Raw genomic sequence first — 21,464 nt, forward strand, 5'->3', positions numbered from 1 at the left:
ATGCCTGACAGGTGATTGGATGAACCGTCTGTCTATCACGTATCACAGGCTCGCTCTCGGTGTCATCACACAAAAGCCCGCCTGTAGCTGCCTCATAGGACGCTGCGAGAACCAGAAGCTCAGAGCAATCTAGTAAGAGAGTGGTGTCAGTGGTGGTGTCAGCGGAGGACTAAAATGTGTAGCCAATGAACAGCCAGGAAGGGGTCTCGCGCTACTTTTGAATGCTAAAATGAAGCTGCTAATGTACAATTTGATTCTTTAAACGTCTGACCCTTTCAAAGTACATCACAAACTGACCATTTTGCTGCAACTCGACAGTGTTGCTTAATCCAAAACCTTACTTCCGGGAACTCTTGAGAGTAAAAAAAACTGGTCCACTGGAGTGAATGGAGATGTCGTGACTCTTCTATATACACGGCTCTGCTGTGAACGACTGGTGGTTCAGATTCAAACCAACAGATTGGAGCGAGGCAAGATGGATTTGTCGTGCGATCGTGATCTCACGATCTCACGTGAATCCAATCGGTCTGACGACTAATATGACTCTGGGACAGACGGCCGATATGTCGGGGTCTCCGCTCTAGAGTGGATGTCGGCGCCAAGACTTCCGCTTCCGTGCGCCGCGGTTATTGCTTACAATCCAAATGACATGAGAATGGAGTTGGAGCTGATCGATGGTAGCTCCAGATGACATTTAGACTAACAATAATAATAAATAGCTGCATATGAGATGTTGTCGGCATGTAAACAATGACGGAAGGGGCGGGACGTCCGCTCTGGGGCGGAAACCCCGAAATATCTGCCGTCTGTCCCAGAGTCATAATAGTCATCAGACTGATAGACTCAGGTCACATCAGAACGCCCCAGCTGATCAAGCAGCGAAATGCTTTTAGACTCAAACAGAAGATCAGTTTTGCTTTAACTGTGTCACAGATCTTTCTGTGTCAACAGTCCGAAGTTGGAACTCGCATGCAGTGTGACGTGTGGTTTCTACTTGTTTAGTTTAGACAGCCATGGGAACATCAGATCTCCTTCCCTTGGCTTTTTGCACCTCGGTCAGCCCAGCCAGTGTGTGAAGGCCTGTGGCATGAAGGTGATGTGAGAAAACCCTTTTCCTTTTTTTCCCCCTCCTTCTTCTTCCATCTGTAAGTACCTGTTTGTTCCTGCGGGGGGAAACTTCACACTGAGAAAGTTTGTTTGGGATCTGGATGAGAAATGTACAGCTCTGCAGAGAAAACACAATGCTTTCAACACACACACACGCACACACACACACACACACACACACACACGCACACACACACACACACACACACACGCACGCGCACATGCACACACACGCACACACACACGCACACACACACACACACAGCAGATTTTTACAATAAACCACCACATTTGACTCCACTGAAGCAGAGAGGTAAACAAGTTTTATACTGGAAACACACAAGCATTGAATAATCCTAGAATTCCATTTCCAGCTGCCGCAATGTGATAGTTTAGGATAGAACTTAGATTTTTTTTTTTTTATTGAGCCATTGTCTTTTGATAGAGTTTAGGCACGCAACACACAAATGTATCCAAAACCACACTTTCACTCTGGAGCAAAACCGTGATAGGGGAAGGAGGCCGCTGCACGCACTTCTCTCGCTGTTTATTGCTGAGCTTTGTGGTGAACGTTTCACCATTTATTTCAGAGGCCATTGTGCTTGACAGCTCTCTCCATATCGCCTCTCGGGAGGCTATTTTCCTTTTGAGTATTTTGCAGCATCATGCCTGATACTGCCTTAAGAGACGCAGCGTATAGCAAAACGAGTGCAACCGGTCCAACGTGCTGATCTGTGTGCCACAATACACCATTGTGTTGTTTCTTTCATTGGCCTACATCTGTAAGTGTTTGTTCAGACACGCAAAGCAAATGGCCTTAGTATAGAGTCGTGTGTAGAGTGTGTGTGTGTGCTTTCTGCTTCACAATGGCATCTCCGCAACACAGTCTCCATTTTTTTTTAATAGCAACGTTGCTATGTTATAATTTCGGCTCCAAAATTGTAAAATGTTTTTTTTTTCAATGGGTTGAGGGGTGGGAGAGGTTCGGTTTAGGGTTATGGTCTGGGAGAGGTTAAAAAACGTTACCATTTTACAATTTTGGAGCCGAAATTGTAACATAGCAACGTTGGTCCAAAACGTTGCTATGTTAAATTTAAAATAAATTAAATAATTTTAACCAGCCAACCAAGCCCATGCATTCATTCTGCCGAAAGCAACATGATGATACATTGTAACCATGGCAACAACATGACCCCTCCCACCCCGCCTTAACACATTGCAACAATCCAACACATCGCTGTGCTCATGCTGTAAATTATTTTGAGATTCTTTGATGTAACTGTTGGCTGAGCACTGGAATTGGAGTCGACGGTGGGAACTTATTAATTACTTATCTTATTTATGTTCTGTCTTTTATCGAGGATTTTTCCTAATATATAAAGTAATACAATAATCTAATCTCCAGTCTAATTCCACTAATATCAGCAGGAGTCCAGATAAATAAGGTTGGACCATCACAATCACTCCAGACAAACTAGAAGCAACCGTAGCTGCATGTCCACAACACCAGTGACCACAGCTCTCACACTGCTGAGAAGGACCAACAGCCATTCAACAAAAAAACAGCACTGACTTTCCCCAAAGAGGAGAACAACTCAGAATAGTGACAGAATGAAACGGAATAGACCAGAATACAGGATGAAAAAATACGACCAAAAAAATAAGAAGAATTGTATCATAAAAACTGAGGGGGAAATAGGCTGTTAGTTGTGATCACTTGGAACAAGTCAAAACAACCTATACATGAATAGAATAGAATAGAATAGAATAGAGGGCAGGGGAAGAGCACAATAGGACAGAAGATAGTTTGAGGTCGGCGCCAATTTTGATCCAATCAGACAAAAGTTGATATTTTCTGATAAATGGAAGGTCCAATCGCGATGCTTTTAAAAGACTATAACGTATTTTTTCACCCCAAATCCAATGCCGTCATCGGTGAGTCTCTAGGACTTACGGTTGCGGAGATACATCCGCCCTGCCTGCAGGACTACAGGAGAGAAGATAGAGGACAGTGGGGGGTTGGGGGTTTCAAGTCACTGACCAAACACTCTATTTCAGTGATTACTGTCAGAATATAGAGCCATTTAACACTTATTTGAATACAAAAACATTGCTGAATGCAGCTTTAAACCAGAAAATGATCCGTAGTCAAGTGATTGTTTTGCGGAAATAAGGGTTGAACGAAAGGAACACCAGCATGATGGCATTGCCACATCAGCCTGTGGTTTATTCCATAGCATTGACACATACGTACTTTGAGACACACATAACGACATTTTGACCAGTCATCATTCATTTGGACCTGCCCAGTTACTGGCAATGGTGCTCATAATGTAGTCAGAGTATAGCCTGATGTAAACACAGGACTGTTACAACATACAGGAACAACTCGATTTCTATGGAAGCATTCCAGCACACTGCCATCCGGTCCCGACTGAGTGAGTGTGTGTGTGTGTAGGCTACCATTTCAGTTTCATTCCATTCCATTCAGAAGGTCCAGAAAAAATCCACATGCATGTATTGCATCATGATATCCTGTAAAGACTAAACGCAATGGAGTTTTTTAGCTTACAAGGAAACAATAGTTGCAATGCCAGCATCCTTGAAAATCCATGTCGGATGTAACAGGTTCAGGTCGAAGAAGGCTCAATTTCACATGCCACACATTCTGCTCTGTGATACTTCAACTCTGTTTACACACTTTATAGAACAGTGGTTCTCAATGTGGCGTCCACGGACCACCAAGGGTCCTTGAGGGGGTTCGAGGAGCAGATTTCTGAAATGTTAAACTTCACCAATATTTCATTTGCAAGAAGTTAACACAGTGATAATGTACTTTTTTTGTATAGTTTCCCAGTTATCGCTCTACCTACAATACAGATAGTCATGGAATTCTGGACACAATCATATCTAACAATAGAAATATTCTCATATTTGGGTGCAAGAGAGAAGATCTCATTGAATCCATAGCTCTAATGTGGACTAAATTAGGGATCCTTCACGTGTAAAAGGTTGAGAATAACTGCTATAGAAAACTGGCTTGTCAGAGCAGGTCAACATTATAACATTATAGGGATGATTACGGTAAAGGGATGAGAAAATAAGTTTAGTAAGTGAATCGAATCACCCTCATTCATGGTAGTCACAGCGCACTATGTGTGTGTGTGTGTGTGTGTGTGTGTGTGTGTGTGTGTCAAGGTGTGTGTGTGTGTGTGTGTGTGTGCGTGCGTGCGTGTGTGTGTGTGTGTGTGTGTGGGGGGGTGTGTGTGTGTGTGTGTGTGTGTGTGTGTGTGTGTGTGTGTGTGTCTATGTTTAAATTTAAAAATTATCCCAGTTGGAGAGGCAGGTACTTTCCCTGGTCATAATGTCAATATGGGCACCAGACCAAATAAGCACTGACTCACTTTCTGTCCTCCCTCTCTCCCTTCTTCATGCTCTCCTCCTCCCTCACACTCATCTGACCATCTCTCCATCCAGATGAATCACCTGCTACACTGTAACAGCTTGGCCTCAGCGGTTTGCCAGTGGCAGCCATGTTAGCTCTACCACCCTGCTTGTGCTTCATGTCACTAAATCAATATTTGCAGCGAGCACAATCTGGTCAAACGGTATTTATCAGAGGCTTTGATAGAAACTGGAAGGAGGGGGTGAAGGAAATTAATAAAGTCAAAGAAATAGAAAGTGGAGAGGAGAGAGAGAGAGGATATAATGAGGATATTATGATAAATAAGTTGACTATGATGAGAGTTATAGTCATAAATTATTTGACGCAAACTGAATTACAGTTACATTTAGTAACGAAGGATTCAATATTTCCAAAATAAAACGCCAGAATCGATTAATTCTATTTCCGGATACAAAGGTGACTGTGTATAACCGCACCGTTGTCAACATCTTAATAATGACTGTCATCAAAATCATGACCACGTGTCTCTCAGCATGAAGGGAGGCTTTGACGCTGAACTCACCTGGCTGTCATCATGAGCCTGATGACTTGGCAGTGTGCTGCCATCCAGGATGAGTCAGACTCCTCCAAAGTTCCCCGCAGTTTCCCTCCTGGAGGGGGTCATCAGCCAGAATAATACTTCTTTCCCTTGAGTCAGGACTCCCTCACAGGGTTAAATATATACTAGCCTGGCTAAGACAGACTCTTTTATGTGGTGAAAATGACTTGGACAGTAGGATTACAGGAGAATTATGGCTGTCTTAACCACTATTTATTACAAAGAGGCACATCACACTGGCCTCTATTGGCCTTGTCATTGTGAGGAGCTAAGTTCCCTTTCTGTGTTGTGATTGGTGGAGAGAAATACTTTAACCCAGAGCAATTTAGAGAGAGAGTGGCATCAGCGGAGGACCAGGATGCGTGACTCATTAGCCAATGAACAGCCAGGAAGGGGTCTCGCGCTACTTTTGAATGCTAAAATAAAGCTGATAATGTACAATTTGATTCTTCAAAAGAAAAGAAAAAACGTTCAAAGTACAACACAAACTGTCCATTTTGCTGCAACTCGACAGTGCTGCTTAATCCAGAACCTTACTTCCTGGAACTCTTGAGAGTAAAACTGGTCCATTGGAGTGTGAATGGAGATGTCGCGACTCTGCTATATACACGGTTCAGCTTTAACCTAAAGTAAAAGCAGCATTCAAGAGGCGACTCGTTGTCTACTACAAATACTTTGAGGAGAAAGAGCAAAGGGTTTGCGTACCTCCTCAGCCACTGGTCCCGTCTCAGATGCTACAGGGTTAATACTGTAGACTCAGAGACAGTCAGACATACAGTCACATGCTACAGGGTTAATATAGTCTCAGATAATATAGTCAGACTTGCAGTCACATCATGCAGGCATGTCCAAAGTCCGGCTTTAAGCGGTTTGAAGTGGCCCTCGGCTTCAAAGTATACTATGTGGCCCTCTACACAGTATTGGTTAATCAAGCAAGTTCAATTGCATTCTTTTCCCCGTTCACCTAACGATGACAGGACAGTTTGTAGACAAGCACCAAGCAGGAACTATGCAGGAGGAACTAATGTTTTCAGATGGTAAACAAAATCCCTAGAGTATTGTTTGGTGTGATTTTTTTTAAATAACCCATATGATGGGTTATACCCCCCGGTATTTTCACATGATCTAATCTGGCCCCATTCAAAAAAGGTTGGACATCCCTGTAACAGGGTTAATATCGTAGACTCGATACAGTCAGACATGCAGTCACATGCTACAGGGTTAATACTGTAGACTCAGATACAGTCAGACATGCAGTCACATGCTACAGGGTTAATATTGTAGACTCAGATACAGTCAGACATGCAGTCACATGCTACAGGGTTAATATTGTAGACTCAGATACAGTCAGACATGCAGTCACATGCTACAGGTTAATATTGTAGACTCAGATACAGTCAGACATGCAGTCACATGCTACAGGGTTAATATTGTAGACTCAGATACAGTCAGACATGCAGTCACATGCTACAGGGTTAATATTGTAGACTCATACAGTCAGACATGCAGTCACATGCTACAGGGTTAGTAGGGTAAACACAGACCTATACTGGTTAATGATCCATCCATTGACAGCTTGGTGGCATCGTACACAGTCACAGAAACACACACAGTGCACTATAGGGAGACATGGTGTACGTGACCTAATGGCCAGTCACTTTCCATGGTTGAGACTTCACGAGTCAGTTCCTTTCGGTCTTCTTACTTCATTCACATTACATTACATTACATTACATGCAGTCACAGTCATATTACATTACATTACATTACTTTTACCATATAGATAGAAAATAATGCTGGTATAGGACAAGTGAAATTCAAGTTTAATTTTGGCTTTATTCTATTCACCGTATGTTCCAACTCAGCCAGTTACTTCCTATTGTGTTTACACTTCCTGTGACAGTACAGTAGGCTACTAGTGACAATGTAAAACAGACGGTGTTTTGAACAGTAAGTCATAACACAACTGGGTCAAGTGGGCGGGGCTACATAAGGTGAATTGAATAGCTGGCTTTTGCAACATGGGGACCTTTTGCCAGGGCGCCATTGTAAATAAGAATGTGTTCTTAATGACTTACCTGGTTAAATAAAGGTTAAAAACAAAAACAAACATAAGTTGTTTCTATTAGGTTGATGCCACAGTAAGACATCAAAAGAAAAACCGTTACCTTAAGGAAAGAACACTGCTTCCTTTAAATTTAAAGGAAAGACAAATTGGGTATTATTATGCTATGTGTGTATGTGTTTATGTAGAGAGAGGCGACTTATTTTGCTTCTAGGTTTCATTCTTTCGGAAAATAACAGGTGTTTTAATGTATTGGTCCCCACATGGAAATGATCTTTCCACTTGCTTTCCCATTCTTTGACCATAATGAGGTCAAACATTGGAAGCTCCAGAAAGCCTTATGAGATCTTTTCTGTTTGGATTGTATAACAGAATGGTGCAGCTTCTGGCTTATGATGAGATACGTCCTGGGCTGAGAACAAGATGTTGCGCGCTCTGTGTTTTTTTTTTTCTTTATGGATCCTTCCCAGCCTCGGCTTGTACCTACAACGTGGATCTGGTCTCCACTACCTTCTCACATTACAGACTTTCCACACACCCTATGCGTTTACACTGTGTCAACACGGATGACGCAGCAGCTAGCGCCGTGCGCCGTGTGATCAGGTCCTGACATGTTAGCAGGCCGCATGTGCTTTAGCATGTCGCGGAAGAAAAAAAAAACAGTGGAAAACTTGGAAAACTCGCACAAGAAAAAAAAGTCACACTGATGTCTCATGTTGCTGTGTGTGTGTGTGTGTGTGTGTGTGTGTGTGTGTGTGTGTGTGTGTGTGTGTGACGTGTGTGTGTGTGTGTGTGTGTGTGTGTGTGTGTGCGTGCGTGCGTGCGTGCGTGCGTGCGTGCGTGTGTGTGTGTGTGCGTGCGTGCGTGCGTGCGTGTGTGTGTGTGTGTGTGACGTGTGTGTGTGTGTGTGTGTGTGTGTGTGTGTGAGTGAGAGAGCATGTGTGTGTGTGTGTGTGTGTGTGTGACGTGTGTGTGTGTGTGTGTGTGTGTGTGTGTGTGTGTGTGTGTGAGAGAGCATGTGTGTGTGTGTGCCCCTCCCTGAGTGACTTTCCATAGCACTGAGTTTAGAGGCAGAACAGAAACAAGTTGAGCGAGGTAGCCGCCAGACACATGTAGGCTAGTGAAAACACACACCTGACTGCCACACACTCCCTGAGCATTCTGCTCCTCTCTCAAAGGAAGGGGACTACTTCTTTTCTGTGGGATGAAAGAAAGTAGGGGGAAATGAGAGAGAGAGAGAGAGGCGGAGGGATATTTTCCACGCCCTGCAGACAGCCCTGTAGTGTCATTTCCAGTGAATCCAACACTGTAAAGTTTATATTTAGGTAAAGATTATTTATATGCAACTGCGGTTATTTATAGCCGAACATGAGTGGGCCTGTTTTGCTTTGGCCGGTCTGCTGCCAGATGCCATGGGTGTAAATCTGCAGTGCAACTTATATTTCAGAGGGGGATGTTGACAGTGTCAGGGTTCAATGTTGGCGTCCCTGAATGAAATAATTGTGTTTTTTGGTCTCATAATCAAAAACAAATCAGTTGGTCGGGGGGGTGGGGGGGGGGGGGTTTGTTTTTATTCTACTTCATGACATCAACAAACATATTAACTCGTATTTGATCAAATAAGCGATCGGTATAAAAGCAGTGATATGTAACAAAGCAAGTTCAAAGTACGCAAAATTAATGATTGCTTAGAAAAAAGTTATCAGACAAAGTCTTGTACATTGGGAAAACAGTGACCTGCTGAGTCACATTTGGAAGAAATTTGATAGCCCCAAACACACACACACACACAAACACACGCACGCACGCACACACACACACACACACACACACACACACACACACACACACACGCACGCACGCACGCATGCACACAGGCACACACACACACACACACACACACACACACACACACATGTATACATAGAGTGTCATTCAGTGTCATGTGCCTTTGTACAGCTATCTTAATGAGGACATTCATTAAAATAATGCATTCCCTAGCCCCTATAGCCCTAACCTTAACCAGCACTACTAAATGCCTAGCCCTAACCCACACTAACCTTAACCTAAACCCTATAGCCCTAACCTTAACCAGCACAACTAAGTGCCTAACCCTAACCCACACTAACCTTAACCTAAACCCTATTGACTTTAAGGCCCACTTGAAGGTTTGTGAGAAAGCGAGGACCGGCCAAAATGCTCTAAACTCTCCTACAACGTCCTCACTTTCCAGGTATGAACCTCAAATTGGTTCTCACAAAGCTAGCTATATACTAGCACACACATACACACACACACACACACACACACACACACACACACACACACACACACACACACACACACACACACACACACACACACTACTCATTTTCTCAATAACATACTCAACAAGCCGTTTCACGTGCATGAAATTGGTGTTACCTCATGTGACTTGCAAACGGATGCTTCCACCTCGTCACTGCCAGAAGCTGGTGACTCACGCGAGAGCCAGCACACAGAAGATGAGATGGTATCAGGCCTGCAGCTTTTCAGCCAGCAGAGAATGATGAAACGTTATGCACTCATTAGTCACTTAGCAGGGTTTTCACTGGCTCAGTGATAAGCTGCACGTCCTGCACTATGCTGTGTTGATACTTCACTTCATATCCTATGTCTCTCTCTCTCTCTCTCTCTCTCTCTCTCTCTCTCTCTCTCTCTCTCTCTGTGTCTCTCTCTCTCTCTGCCAATTTCTTCTGTAATTTCACTGCGAAATCAAAATAATCTTTTAGCATCCTGTCTGATGTCATTAGTTATTTATGAATGAACGCCGGGCGTCAGTCAAATTAATTCAGTCCGTGATACAGAGTATGAAGGTTTAATGCGGTGAATGTATATAGAATATCTACATTGCTATCCAATAAGACTATATAAAACCCCCGGGTGATGCCACTACTTGGACTCATTCGTGACATCATCACACACCGTGTCCCCTACAAAGAGAGTGTACTATTTTTTTTATTTATTTTTTTAACTTTGCTATCAGTAATCTCCCACATCGGCCCTTCCAACTCGTAACCCAGTGACTCCTCGAAATTACCCTTACTGAGTGTGCGTACATTTTGATCCCACAAAATACTGTAATAGCACAGGATAACACACGCACACGCACGCACGCACACGCACACGCACGCACACACACACACACACACACACACACACACACACACACACACGCACGCACGCACACACACACAGTTACAGTAATAGGTTTGTAGCTGTCACGCTCTGCTAAGCGTGTGAGAACCAAAACAAAAAGCTGCGTGCGGCTCTCCGTCGAAACCAGCAGGAAACTAATGATGATGTTCTGTAATAGCATTTTTGCTTTTGTTTGTTTAGTTAATGTGACATATGAAGAGTCACACACTTATTCCCATTGTGTTCCATTCATTTAAAAGTGGCAACAGGGTGTCAATCTCTCTCTCTCTCTCTCTCTCTCTCTATATATATATATATATATATATGTAATTAAGCAGAATTATCCAATTGTGAGTCACCCTATTTTTCTACCACTAGCTTTTCAATATATCCACATGGCCCATCGGGTAAATTAGCTGTTGACAATGAAGACACCGATATTTAAAAGTTGACATGACAACAGGCTAACAGAGATACAACATACGATGTGAAGAGGGCAATGTTCAAATATGTGGTTTGGAATGTACAAATGGCAGTCCACATTTACCTGTCAATTCAGTCGTGATTCCGTTCTAAATGGCCCAGCTATTTCTTTTTGTTTTCATTTCAAAGGTATAATCTTCTAGTAATCAGCAGTTGGAATATTGGATCTGATGAAACTATAGAGGAAATAAGGGGAAGTAGAATAGTATGTATTCTGGTAAACACATATACGTCCTCCCCTCCCTGCTGGTAAACATGTGCAAAGTGTATACAGTGTATGATCAGGGACACGGCGGTGCATCACACTTCCTGAAAGTCTATACCATCACTCAGAGGAATACACATGAAACAACATGTTGATGGGCTCTTACTATAGGAAAAAGCTGTTGTCTTGTCACGTGGCGGGTTAAAGAGGAAAGAGCACAGTGTGACTGTATGGACTGTCCTCGCCACCTACTGTATAGTGGCAAATACAGAGGTGGGTGAACTAACCGAGGTGGGTGAACTATACCACATTGTTTCCTAGCTGCTGTGATACAGTTGATCTGAAAAGAGATAAACCGCTCAGCCTCATCTCAAAGAGTGACTGAATTCACCCCCTGGTCCTCCCCGCCATGTCAATAAACCACTTCACGTCTGGGTGCTTTGTGAACCTGAAACTTCTCACAGAGCTCAAACGATGTATCGCTCTCAGCAGAAAAGCTCTCATCATTCATAGAAGTGGACATCATTGCGTGCACTAATAGGCACCTATATGTTGTTGCTTTGTAAATAAGCCACTTTGCACGCCTATATGAAACTGAAACATTTCACACAGCTGGCTAAAAATACACAGCCAGTTTGTAGGCTAAGCCTACCCGCCCAGCTCTGAGCTCAGAGCTGAAACTTGAGGTGGAGGGGAGGGGTCATCCGGGAACATAGCAAGCGGAAACTCCTCCTGCTCCGGGGGGAGTAGAGAGACTATAAAAAGGGCAGGGGACAGAAGACAAAGTTAACTTGACTCTAGTCTGTACACATCAGGTAGCCAACAGTGATATCAGGACCAAGACTGAAGGGCTGAGAGCTGAAACCACTTCTCTTAACCACGGGAGTACACAGTATGTCCGACATGCTCGACGACATCCTAACACGGGTGAGTGAGAGGACCATGGATTATCTTTCTTTTTGACCGTTATCTTGTTTAGGCAGCATGGAATAAGAAGAAGAAGGAGAAAAAGCTTGGTGGAATGTGTGAGCTCTACTCCTTTCCAAAAGTGGATTGTGTTTGTTTATTTGTTGATTCCCGCTCAGTTTTATTCCCGTGTTGTTACCATTGATTTGACAATAAACCTATTTTGAAGTGGTAAAGAGTGGAACATGTCTGGGACTCGCTGTCAGAGGAATCCCTCCATTTAAATAGATATGAGATAAGAGAGAGGCTCCACTTTCCTGTCGGTTTGTTTTTGTCTTGAATTCCAAGCAGTTCTAGTATCAGAACATAAGTTAAGTTAAGTTAAGTTAAGTTAACATGCACGACAAATAGAAACAGTCACAGTTTCTCATAATGTGTAGTGCTGCTAACCCTTTGCTTTGGATTATATTCAAGCTATTCTTAAGGAATAGAAACACTTAGGCCTATTCCAAAAAAGGATTTTACTAACTTAAAAAAAATGGGGGGGGGGGGGGGGGGGGGATTGACACAGACAACTAAAAAGAAATTTGCTCCAAAAACACTAGCATTTTAGATGATGTATTCATCTGTGTCTTTTGAATATTGAACATGTATTGTTTTGGAGATAAACCCTTTGAACAATAAGTATGCCTGTATAGTAATCATCTCCGTGGCTCTTTCCTAACAGAACTTTCTGAACCTGACCCATGATGACGCCTTCCTCCCGGCCCAGTCTCAGCTCAAAGTCCCGGGGCACAGTCGGTTGAACCGGTCCGCCTCCTTCTTCTCCTCCCCCTGCCCGCCCTCCCCCCCCTCCCCCGGCCCCAGGCACAGCCTGAGCACGGAGCACATGAACCATGATGACGACGACGACAGCAGCCCCCTCTGGCCGGCCAACATCTGGAGCCAGTCCTCCTCCTCGCTCTCCAAGGCTCCACAGCTCCCCTTCAGGCCAGATCGCTCCATGAGCCTGACCGAGTGCAGCAGCGCCCTGCTGGCCTCCTTCGGCCTGGACGCCTTCTCCTCGGCCTCCTCTGCCACTGTGGCGCCGCCGCCCGGCTTCCCTCCCTCCTCCGCCCTCCAGCCGCAGGTCCAGCCCATGCTGCCCTCCAACCGCTACAAGACTGAACTGTGCCGCGGCTTCCAGGAGAGCGGCAGCTGCAAGTACGGCAGCAAGTGCCAGTTTGCCCACGGCGAGGCGGAGCTCCGCGGACTCTACCGCCACCCCAAGTACAAGACGGAGCCCTGCAGAACCTTCTACAACTTTGGCTACTGCCCGTACGGCATGCGCTGCCACTTCCTCCACCAGGAGAAGATCAGCGGCAGTGGCTGCGGCGGACTGGCGTCCGCCAAATTCCAGAACCAGTCGTGTCAAATGGGCGCCGCTCAGAACCCGCGGCACCAGCTCCGCCAGAGCGTCAGCTTCGCCGGGTTCCTGGGCTCCACGCGCCGCTCCCCTCCTCCTCCCCTGGCTTTCAACGAGCCCAACCTGGGCTTCAGCCGCGCCCCCTCCGTCTCCCCGCCTCCCGCTGACCTCCTCTCCCCGGTGTTCGCCGACACCCTGCTGCAGCGGGAGGTGGCGGCCGCGTTCCAGTTCGGCCCCCATCAGAGCCGTGCCAGCGCCGGGGACATCCACAACATTCCTCTCATAGTGGAGCCCAAGCCCTCGCGCTGCGTGTGTGGCCACGGAAATAACTCGCAGGCCGCAAACGGCGGCGGCGGCGGCAGCAGCAGAGCTTTCCCCGGCATGGAGGAGGGGCACCGCCAGGATGCCAGTGTGCTGTTTCCAGGTGCGGGGGGCCACGGGGGCTTCGTGAAGCCCGCTGCTCTCCAGCGCTTCTCCTCGGAGGACTCTCTGGAGGACAGCTATAGCAGCAGCAGCGGCGGGTCAAGCGGGAGCGAGTCGCCCACGTTCGACGGATCAGCCACCAAGAGGCTCACCGTGTTCGAGCGCCTGTCCCTGTCTGACTAGGAGACGCTAAAGGGAAGAGGAGCGCAACAGAATCAACACTTAGTGAACTCGTCTGTCGATCTAGACTTTCTCTTTGCTCTTTTTTAGCATCAGATTTGATTGATCGGGACCTGTCGGCCTTTAATGACTCAGCAACACTTATGACCGTTCTTAATTGACGTGTATGAAAAATGGAACTCATCCTGGACAAACTACAGATAACGAGATTGTTTTGGTACCAAAATGTTATCAGAATCTATTTTTATACGTAGAGATATTATGTAGCCAATGAGACCGTTGTATTTGGTCTTCCATATGAATTAACTCCTGTGCAGGCCTTGATGGCTAAGAGTACTAGTGAATAGTCTGGTTTATACTTACAGCAAATCTGTAGTGATCAAAGATAGCTTATCAGCGGTGATAATCAATAATTCCTGTGCCTTGCCTCGTAGCTATAGGCTATTCACTCTCAGTGCCACGAACAGTATATTTGATTCTGTAGCCTTAATCAGTGAGACCTGACGTCTGTCACTGATGCCATTCAATCTGTGATATGCACTTTACAGTTAATTCTAATGGGAGGAACTGTCAGTCTGTCTCCCAGTAGCATTCAACCACAACTTACTCATCACTATATGCTCTGTATCTGGCTGTGTGCGTGTGTGCATTTGTGTGTGTGTGTGTGTGTGTGTGTGTGTGTGTGTGTGTGTGTGTGTGTGTGTGCGCGCGTGTGCGTGTGTGTGTGGGCGTGTGCGTGTGCGTGCGTGCATGTGTATGTGTGTGTGTGTGTGTGTGTGACCATTCTCTGACACGTGGGGTGCTGTCAAACATGAAATGCAGAATGCACAAAGATCAAAGAGTCTTATCCATCAGTGAGGTTAGATGTGAAGAAGAGAAGCATAATTCGTATCCAGTCTTGTGGAGATTTGATTGGGTAAAACATTCTGTGATTTGTTTGGGTAAAACATTCTGTGATTTTCGCTGGTTGGTAAATTGCACCTCCGTTTTATTGTCCCCCGTTTGTTTGACGACCTTGGTTGGTTCCTAACTCTGGTTGGAGAAGCTTATTGGGCCAGGGACTTTAACACCACAGTATTCCTTTTGGTTATTGGTTGCCTTATTTGCATTGTTTAACTTAAACTAATATATTTATTATGATATTTATTTGTGTTAAAAGAAACAAATGTATTTTGTACTTTATTTATGGAGACTTTTTTCCAGGGTCTGTGAAAAGCAATGTGAGAATTATCATCAAGAAGAAAAAAAAAGAGAATCCTATATTTTTAATTGCCTGAAAAGGACAAAATAAATTTCTCTACAAATAAATGATGTGATATTCTTTTTGACTCATTTGTGTTTTAGTTGGGGTTAGTTTGCTATGCACCCAAGATGCCTTCTGAGCGAGAGATACACCAGCAGGGTCTAAGAGATCATAAGAGAGCCATATTCTATAGATTCACTTACATAATGTACTCACTTAGAATATAAATATGATTTGCTTATTAGACATTTGAGACCATTTTTCTAGTGGCACACTTTTTGTTTTGATACAGTCAATAACTCTGTTCTACCCTGTTAGTGACATAATCACCATTCATTCCCATTCAACTTCTAGGTGTTGAGGACACTTTTGCACTTGTCCATACATACAGTATACTACACTATAATATCAGATAAATCCCTGCTGGTACAGTATTATATTATATTTTGTAGATCACATGAAGACAAGCAAAGAGAGAACCTAGAGATATTGGAAGTTTGACAGAGGAGTCTCTCCCCCTCTGTTTCTCTCTCTGTCTCTCTGTATTGTGTGGTATACAGTGCCTTTGTTGTGTATACAGTGCAGGAGGCAGCAGTTAGGTCACCTGATGTAGACATGATTATCACGTCATCGACACACGGCTGAATATTGAAAACAGACATCTGGCTCGTTAAGAACAAAGGGTTAAATGGGGGTGTGTGGGGGAGGTTTTGCCCCAGATTCCTGAAATCCTATTCCAAAGAAATTCACATAAATCAAAATGTTCCAAGCAGTTAGTGACGTGTGTATTGCTGAATACGCAATCAGAGATAGCCAACAGATTACAGAGTATTCAACCCCTTGCCTTTTTCCATGTTTTGTTGTTGTTGTTGTTGTTGTTGTTGTTGTTGTTGTTGTTTTACATCCAAATGTATGAAAGCCGCCGTGAAATGAATCGCATTACATTTTCATCCAGGAAAACAATGTATGTGACTGCATGCTGCACTAGCGGGTGTACATAGTAATTCCATAAAGCTAACATCCTGTTTCAACAGAAAATACATCAAATCAAGGAAGTGAAGATGCCATTTCACGGTCTTTATAGGCCTGGGGGGAAAGGGGGGGGTGGTAGTTGTCCCGGGCCCTGGGACCAGGGACAAATTATGATTTTTGTTTTGTTTTGTTACTGATCAACACACAATAATCCATAATTAGTAGTAGTAGTAGTAGTAGTAGTAGTAGTAGTAGTGCAGTAGTAGTAGTAGTAGTAGTAGTAGTAGTAGTAGTAGTAGTAGTAGTGCAGTAGTAGTAGTAGTAGTAGTAGTAGTAGTAGTAGTAGTGCAGTAGTAGTAGTAGTAGTAGTAGTAGTAGTAGTAGTAGTAGTAGTAGTAGTAGTAGTAGTAGTAGTAGTAGTAGTAGTAGTAGTAGTAGTAGTGTAGTGGTAGTAGTAGTAGTGGTAGTAGTAGTAGTAGTAGTAGTAGTAGTAGTAGTAGTAGTAGTAGTAGTAGTAGTAGTAGTAGTAGTAGTAGTAGTAGTAGTAGTGCAGTAGTAGTAGTAGGCCCCATCATTGGAAAATGGAATCCTTCTTCAAGAAACTGAGCAACTGGGCAAGAGGGTCCATGATTGTGGAGGTAACCTCAGGACCACAGGAGTTCTGCCCTTGACTGTGATGAGAGATCTTGCTGAAAGTAGGCTACAACAATCAGTGTAGCACTTACATCACATCACATCCAGGCTGTATGGCAGAATGGCCAGAAGCCACTCCTGAAAAAAACACACCTATGTTTGCAAAAGGCTCATGAGATAAGACAGGTAAATTGTAGAGGAGAATCTGTTTTAATATGACAAAGATCTTAATTTGGGATGTGGAACATTTTATGGTCCAACAGGCCAAAAACGCGAGCACACGTAAGCCAACTAACACTGGAATGGCTTCAGAACAACTCTCAAGAAATTCTGTGGAATGACAGGAAGTAGCTGATCAGATAGGCAACATCCAACCAGAAGTTTCCAAGAAAACTCTTTATAAGAGTGTTATTGTGTTGAGCAACCAGCTACCACAGCCATTCATAGTATCATTACGTCACACCAGGAGCAATGGATTCTGTGTAACATGATAGTAGAGATAGACGACACTATTCAGATTCGAAACAAATGGAAACAGTCCATCACAGGTAAGAAAAATGAATCACTTAAAGGATGGGTTTACTGGTAATCAATCCACTTTGTATCATTAATAATCTCGGTAATATAAGCACACGGGCAGTGTTGACCAAACTTCAGCCAGTAGGTGGCGGCAATGCAACAATAAGGATGCCAACTGCCATAAAACGCCAAAATAGAAGAAGACGACCAAACAACTTCAGTTTGACAGTTGACTTCGACACTGCTGACAAGACAAGCTGACTTCAAACATTTTACCTCGGAGATTGAGAGAGTAAGAGGACATCTACGGTCATTTCGAGACGCTCCTTGGAATATTGTGTTTCAGATCGGCAAAACAAAACACAACAGCACCCAGCCCAGAAATGTCCAGTGTGAGTTTACTGCTACTGTACTGGGCATGCGCGAGCTCCGCTGCTATGGTTACGCATCTGAAAACATGGCGAACTCGACAGACTTTGTCAAACATGGACAGACAAAGATTGAACATGTCGTTCTGACCAAACGTCCACGAACATCTCCAAACAAGGACAGACAAGAACAGACTGCTATGGCACACTAAAGGAACATCTGCGTTTGTCTGTTTGTCCGTGTTGGTTGGAGAATGTTTGATTGGTGTGCCATGGGCTTAAGGCCCTGGAAGCTGATGTTATTGCTGGAGGAATGTTGAAGGCTTCAAGCTTTTCTTTGGAATCAGATTTCCAAGGAACATGTGGGGGGCTTTTTTTTTACTACATCAGAGCCATAGTTCCGGTTGATGCTTTCATTTAGCGGTATAGCCTCACAATCCCACATCGTGGTTGTTGCTTAGTAACTTGTGATCACCTGCCAGCTTGATTACCAAAATGTTGATGCTATGGATTGGGTCATGAAGGGTGTTTCTTTGTCTGAAGTCAGCACTTCTGAGTTTTCGACCAGGCAACACGATGGCGCCCCCACATTGCAGCCTGGCCAAGATTCTTCAGTGGCTCTGGCACTGGGAATTAGAAGATAATCGTTATGATGTCATCATCGTTACAATATCATTTGAGTTCCAGGGGGAGACCTTGGAAAATATGCAAATTCTTATGAATCCCTTGGGCTGATTTCCATTACAAGACTAAACAGCTGTGGTCTGCTCATCATAGCATGGTGAACTGCTGCTGTGCTTCTCTGTTCAGCGTCATTGTCCTATTTATAAGATGTGTGTTTCTCCATGATTGGGAATATGCTTGTGAACATTAGGGGCCCTTTGCCTGCTTGTTATCACAGGTTTCTGAGCTCTCCTGTGGGCATTATGAGCCATATTCATAACAGCATGGCGGCGTGCAACATCTGCGGCTCTGTAATTTAATCGTATTCATACATTTAGCAGGACTGTATACAGTATATATAGTGTGACAGAGCCACATTACTGCAGGCATTGAACATTTTGTTAATGAACGTGATACATAGTTAACTAACAGCCATCCTGTGCGAGTCGCATCGACCTAATTGGTCGCTTCTGGAAAAGAAAATATTATGATGGTACATAATAAAGGAAAGAACCGAAAAACATAACAGACAATCGAATCAAATAAATATGGAGCGAAACACTACACGTATTCGCAGCCATATTGGCCATTATGGCTATTTCTATATAGGTATTTCAAATGCCTGTGCGCGTGGGCCTGGGCAGGGGGTGGGGCTTGACGGCCACCAACGTGTGGTGTGTGTGTGTGTGTGTGCGCGCGCGCGTGCGCGCACACGTTTCAAGCCATCCATACGGTCTATGTTAAAATAGTCCCAATAATACCCAATAATGTTAATAATAATGTTGAAACATGCCATTTCAAACTCAATATTTGCGAAAATCCACACCCCTCTCACCACACACAATCTCGCCACACACACACACACACACACACACACACACACACACACACACACACAGAGTTAGGGTTAGGGTTAGGGTTAGAGTAAAGGCCTAAACATGGTCGTCCGTCCGCCTCGAATTGGAGCCGTCTCGCCGTCTGGCGGCGCCAGCGAGCCCTACATGCTCGGACGTCACTACACCCTCCCTCCTCCCACCCCCCTCCTCCTGTGGAAGCTCTGTGTGAAAATGGCGGAGATTGTGTGCCAGGCAGTCTGAATGAAATTGAATGTAACGTTCCCAATTCTATGTATTAAATTCTAAAATACGACCCTCAACATTTGGAAAGGCTAAGCCACACAACTAGTTCGTTATAATCTAACATCATGCTTTGAAAGGCGACTTTACTACGATGAGCCAAGGCAACGGCCAGTCACAACTCTCCTGCAGCTGACGTCACGCACGTATCGTCGCCGTTGAGTCACATTTTGGAGCAGCCCCCGTCAGCCGACGGCGGCCCCTCCCCGTAGGACGGCGCTCCACCCGCCGTCATACGGGGAGGGCGGGGCGAGGCTCTGACAGACAACCATGTTTAGGCCTTTAGGGATTAAGTTTGTGAGGGTTAGCGTTAGGGTTACAACCATAACAAACACTTCTTCACTAAAGGCTCCATCTGAAGTAACTAATACTGGTTTAAACGTTCATGTTGATTTCCCATGTACTTTTAACAATATTTAGATGAGTCTGAATACAAGATAGAAGATCGTTTTTGTGCGGACAGCATTTTAGGGAACTTCAGTTGACCACTGTGCATTGTGTCATTGTATTAACTTAAAAAAAAAGCCTCTTCCCCTTCAAGGCAATGGCAGGATGGGTTGCTATGGCTGCGGACAATGGCCAGAGAGTGTAAATAACCCGTGTGTGTGTGTGTGTGTGTGTGTGTGTGTGTGTGTGTGTGTGTGTGTGTGTGTGTGTGTGTGTGTGTGTGTGTGTGTACGTGTGTGTGTGTGTGTGTGTGTGTGTGTGTGTGTGTGTGTGTGTGTGTGTGTGTGTGTGTGTGTGTACGTGTGTGTGTGTGTGTGTGTGTGTGTGTGTGTGTGTGTGTGTGTGTGTGTGCATGCGTGCCCATAACATCATTAACTTCCCTGTTCTCTAAGGCAGGACTGGTGAAAGTTCACTACACAGTACGGCTTCTAGCTGTCAATGCGCCGTAGACTTAAAGGGATAGTTCACATCTTTTTAGAGTCTAGCTGTATTTGCTACTCGCCAATGATGATGTTGATTTGGTAGAGTTCTTTCTCAGCACAATGCGCCATGCTGTTCCTCATAGTAGCTCTGGAAAGTTGTGCCAAAACAAAATGCCAAAGGTCACTGGGGTCACGCTCCTGTATGAACAAGTTGACTGAGGCTCACTAAAATGTCAACCACAGCGCACACAAACACACACACACACACACACACACACACACACACACACACACAACCACAGCGCACACAAAGTACATTTCAGCTTGTTCATACAGGAGCGTGACCCCATTGACCTTGCATTCGTTGTTGGCCCAACTTTCCAGAGCTACAATGAGGAACAGCGTGGACTGTGCTGAGAAAGAACTCTACAAATCAACATGATCACTGGTAAGTAGCAAATAGAGCTAGGCTTTAAAAGTGTGAACTATCCCTTTAAAGAGGAATACTGCCAAATTGGACATAGAACAAACTCCCTCTCACTCATTAACGATCTCTTCCAGATCTTTGCTGTGATTTCACACAGACGTGCAACTCTTCATAGAAAGAATTATGTAAAGGCAAATCTGATATACAGTAGAATCCATTTTCTGAGTAACCATTGTTTTGTATGTTGAGTGTTGACATTACCGAAATGTCTCCGATCATAAGATAAGAGAAGCGGGGAGCCCACACAGGGGGCGCTGTGACTCATAGGAAACCATCACTTTCACTTATCACTGACATAATAGAGTCTACATTTCATGGAGATCTGTTTATCTCCACAATACCATGAAACTATGGCTTTGATCATTTCTATGTATTTATGGTCTGTGTGTGTGTGGGTTGCAACACAGTCTGACAGAAAATTGTATAATACCAACGTTTTGGACCAACGTTGCTATTTTACAATTTCGGCTCGAAAATTGTAAAATAGTAACGTTCTGAGATTTTAGGGTTAGGATTAGAGTAGGGGGAGGGGTTAGAAACAGAAAATCTCCGTAAACCATGCCCAAACCACGCCCACCGCTGTAGACACATACGTTACCATTTTACAATTTCTTAGCCG

The 21,464-nt window shown here is 44.4% G+C and overlaps 2 protein-coding genes across 2 annotated transcripts in view; both read left to right on the forward strand.

Moving 5' to 3' along the window:
- The window catches only part of bloc1s3 (biogenesis of lysosomal organelles complex-1, subunit 3), a 95,875-nt gene that overhangs the window by 11,380 nt on the left and 63,031 nt on the right, over positions 1-21,464 (forward strand). The gene's annotated exons all lie outside the window — the stretch shown is intronic.
- On the forward strand, positions 11,832-15,257 carry LOC310777277 (mRNA decay activator protein ZFP36). Its single transcript, XM_083637587.1, has 2 exons — positions 11,832-11,968; positions 12,675-15,257. The coding sequence occupies exons 1-2, from the start codon at positions 11,936-11,938 to the stop codon at positions 13,956-13,958; spliced, it is 1,317 nt and encodes a 438-aa protein (XP_083493713.1). The 5' UTR covers positions 11,832-11,935; the 3' UTR covers positions 13,959-15,257.

Source organism: Poromitra crassiceps (genome assembly GCF_964638095.1).
Source record: "Poromitra crassiceps genome assembly, chromosome: 5".
In the NCBI taxonomy this organism is placed as follows: Eukaryota; Metazoa; Chordata; class Actinopteri; order Beryciformes; family Melamphaidae; genus Poromitra; species Poromitra crassiceps.

Excerpts from the sequence above, each read along its gene's own strand:
- LOC310777277 (XM_083637587.1), top strand. The coding sequence starts at position 11,936 with ATGTCCGACATGCTCGACGACATCCTAACACGG. Across the intron at positions 11,969-12,674 it reads TCGACGACATCCTAACACGG|AACTTTCTGAACCTGACCCA; the intron begins GTGAGTGAGAGG and ends CTTTCCTAACAG.